At 37.6% G+C, this 3,887-nt stretch overlaps 1 protein-coding gene across 2 annotated transcripts in view; it reads left to right on the top strand.

Moving 5' to 3' along the window:
* Nucleotides 1–2,848: 2,848 nt before the first annotated feature.
* Nucleotides 2,849–3,887, top strand: part of LOC118738998 (dnaJ homolog subfamily C member 3) — a 2,524-nt gene continuing 1,485 nt past the window's right edge. Inside the window, exons 1-3 of one of the 2 annotated variants that reach the window (XM_036470085.1) lie at nt 2,849–3,329; nt 3,576–3,689; nt 3,776–3,859. In XM_036470085.1, coding sequence (XP_036325978.1) covers nt 3,233–3,329; nt 3,576–3,689; nt 3,776–3,859 — 295 coding nt within the window. In that variant the 5' untranslated portion in view covers nt 2,849–3,232. The remainder of the gene's footprint in view (nt 3,330–3,575; nt 3,690–3,775; nt 3,860–3,887) is intronic. The other variant, XM_036470077.1, reaches the window with a different exon arrangement.

Raw genomic sequence — 3,887 nt, 5'->3', positions numbered from 1 at the left:
ATAAACGTATGTATGTAATTTTATAAAAGTAGAAAATTGTTAGCAATATTTTGTAGTAGTAGTTGAGGAATTTCCATGGTGATAATGTAACACTAAAATGATATTATGCATACTTTTAAACGCAATATATGTACATATAGTATGTATGTAACAATTTATGTTTTGTAAGTGAATAATTTATATATACATACATACTTATAGTTAGTTCACATACCAGTCCTAGAAAAGTGACGATTAATGAAAAATGTTTCAATATTTTAAATGTCTACTATGTATATACTTTGTACAAACTTCCGCTCAATTTTCACAAAAGCAATATGGCAATATTAGATTTACCTAATATATTGCATGTACATACTTTAGGGTGCGGCACAAAAAAAATGCGAGGTTTCCACCAGAATTATGCAATCTATTATATTTAAGGTTCTTCGCCAAAACATTTCGGAACAATATTAAGAATAGAGGTAGCTAGACCGATTTGAAAAATACTTCCAAAAATCTCATTATTTTGATTGTGTTGATAAAATTTTAAGCTTTAACTTTTCTGTCATCTGAGGTGATTTTTTGGAAAAAAATTATTTGCAAAACGAAATTTATTTATAAAAAACTATATTTTTTGATTCATTTTTAAATCGGCCCAGCTCCCGTAAATCTTAACAATTTTCCGAAATAAAGCGGAAGCCTTAAATTGTAGTAAATTTTATGATTCCTATGGAAACCGACAGTACCGACTTTTTTGTATGGAGAGTAATGCACCCTAATGTATGTAAATAAGTTATTTAAAAACCTTAGAATTATTTGTTTGGTTATCAACATTAAGACGACGTTCTTAATGCATACACATACTATATACACATTAGTATGAATAAAGTTATCTATAACGAAGCTTTAAAATAAAACTACTATAATAGAAAATTATTTATTAACTATTGAATATTTGTTTTTGTTAAATTCAGGTTGCAAATGACGTTTTAATTCGAGCTGCTCCATACAAACAAAGGGGAAAAGGAATGCAAAGTGGAATACCTCTTGACTCTCAGAAGGGCTTTTAGCTTCCGGGAAAAGTTTAACCTGTATAAGCCACATAATCAATTGTTAATTAAAAGCAACTACTCTTTTCCTCTAGCCTGTAGGGGCCCATCAATAAACCTGTAATAACTCTTAGTTTCTCCTTTGGCAGATCCATGAGTAACCTATATCTTATCAGTTTGTATCCACCTAATATGCTTTTCGCCTGACGTTGACCGATGGTGTTACGCCAGTGCAATTCTCTCAGTTTACAATTTACCTCTCTGAGCATTTCCTTTATGGTGTTGGGCCCCACTGCCAGAAAGGGTGCAGGTCCTATCGGGGTCGAGGAAGCGGTCATTCTGGTCAGATAATCAGCTTCCTCATTACCTGCAACACCCATGTGCCTTGACCATCAGTTGGGTATCATTAACCTCCGCCAGAGCATTAAGCCTCTCTACACAGGCCCTGAAGTTCCTTTTGAAGACCACCTCTCTCGCTAAGTTAAGGAGGGTTCGCTTTGCAACCTGTTCTAGTGAAAGATGCAGTGGCTCGAGCTCCACCCTTACATCCAGCGCTGCTGTCGGGCATGTGCGCATTGTTGAATCTTTGAGGGCCTGCCTCACCGCAGGAATACTCTTGCAATACCAAGCCACCGAACCATAGGTCACCATTGATCTCACTATCCATCTGAGGATCCTTGGAGTACACCCCCAGGATTTACCCGCTAGACGTTTGCACACCATCACCGCTCTCGTAGCCATAGAGGAGACCGCATCAACATGGGCACTCCACAGAAGCTTTGAGTACAGGGAAAGCCCTAGATACTTAACCTCTGTGGCGACATTGATTACGACCCCGTCTAAGGCCAAGTTCCAAGTGTAGGGGACTGTAGCCGTCTTAAAAGGGTTGATATTTAAATCTGTAGATTAAAACAAACATTTATACTAATTTTTGCCCAAGGGAAAACCCTTCGTAAAATCGTTAGAGCACCAGATATGGTTTGTTTAGTTATGCCGTTCTTCCAGCAAACAAGCATACGTACATATGTACGTACATACATGTATACATATTTCTGCTAAAGGTAAGAAAATCTATTTTCTATTTTCCGCTAATACGATTTCATTGCGCTTGGAGTGAAAAAGGTTACAATTTTAAATTTTGAGATCTGCCACAGAATAACCGTAAAGAGCTCCTTTTTATAAAAGTTGTCGCTAGAAATTTCCACTTACAACTCGAGCTGTTGTTGCTTGAACGAAAATACTATCTTAGACGAAACTCCAAAGCTCCACTTGCAGAATCGTTCGTTTGGCTTTAGTAGGAGTTTTAAGAAGATGAAAGGTCCAACTTAGCTTTTTTATCGAGCGTAATTTCCAGATATCCGGTCCTAACAGAACATTTTAGCCTTCGTTAGATTGCGTTTGTGCCTCCTTCTGAACGGCATATATTTTCCGGATATGTTCATTAGTTACTATTTCCGGTTTTGATTCGGATAACCACTCCATTAAGTATGCTTACCAAAATTGTATCGTTTATCCCTTGTGACGTGTGACTTAAAATGCTTGTAAAAATACATATTATTCGATCCTGCATTAACTTTTCCTGAATTGCCGGAAGTCACTTTGACCAATAACTGGAAAGGGAAAACAACAACATGTCTGAACGGAATAAAGGAAATTGTCAAACAAATGATAACAAATCCATTAACCAATCACCGAAAACCACATATAGAATGCAACACTGCATCGAGCCACAAAATTACCGATACACTATTTGTCTCTTTCATACACACCTATTTTAAAGCGCATGTAGCGTCGAGCTGTTGCGTTGGAACTAAAAATATTTTCTACTGACGTGTGTTTGACAAGGGATCGTCGAAGAAGCGATACATTTGCGGCAGTATTTATTTTACTAAACGCAGTTGAAAAAGCATTTGATTAGGGATTCTTTGGATAGTAAAAGATATAAGTAAAAGGAACTGTTCACTACAATACCAAAAAAGTTTCTGGAAAAGTGCAAGTCGGACTTTTGAATCTGTGACGCACTCCCTATACAATATAATACAGTGCATCCAGCAGCGCTTATTGGAGGCCAGCACAAGAAACTGCTAGTAGCAGAACGTTTAGAAAGTGGCAGATTACACGTAGCACCTTTTCATCTTATTTGTAGTTCAAGTAAATTTAATTAAAACGGCTTGGAAACACGTGTCTGGTGCACCTTCATCATGGTAGTGCCGCTGAATGATATGCTGCCTTTTGCCAGCGCAGAACGAAAGCTGGCAGCGTGCGTACTGTTGTTGCTGCTAGAACTATTTCTAGAAGGTAAGCCTTTTTAGACTGGAGCTAGGTAATATACAAAGAAATCTAGATAAATACACTTTTCCTTGTAAAAGCGGCTTTTCTTATTAAACATAATCGTTTTTTGTTTTTATATCATCTTCCTCATATCACTTTGTTGCCACTCTGCCAACTGTGCAAACAATTTTGTATAACTGCTAATGTGCATAATAACAACAACAACACATGTGGAATGCAAATAACAACAATGAATACATAACCTTCACATAGGTGCCGAAGCGGTGCCCAATCAGGCTGACATTGAAAACCATCTGGAGCTGGGCAAAGAATTTCTAGCGCGGGGACAGCTCTCAGATGCGCTCACGCATTACCATGCAGCTGTTGGTGAGTAATAGCGAATATTATGACATAACAATTGATGGCAATCCATTTGTTTTACATCACATCTAACGTTTTTTGTTATAATTTAGAGGGTGATCCCAACAACTATTTGACACTTTTCAAGAGGGGCACGGTCTACTTAGCACTGGGCAAGGCGCGTTTCGCAATAACAGATTTCACTCGTGTTTTGGAACTGAAGCC

Source organism: Rhagoletis pomonella, unplaced genomic scaffold (genome assembly GCF_013731165.1).
Source record: "Rhagoletis pomonella isolate Grant_MI unplaced genomic scaffold, Rhpom_1.0 Rhpom_scaffold_00001, whole genome shotgun sequence".
Taxonomy (NCBI): Eukaryota; Metazoa; Arthropoda; class Insecta; order Diptera; family Tephritidae; genus Rhagoletis; species Rhagoletis pomonella.
Note: the sequence above shows the minus strand (reverse complement) of the source record. Positions and strands in the feature narration are given on the sequence as shown.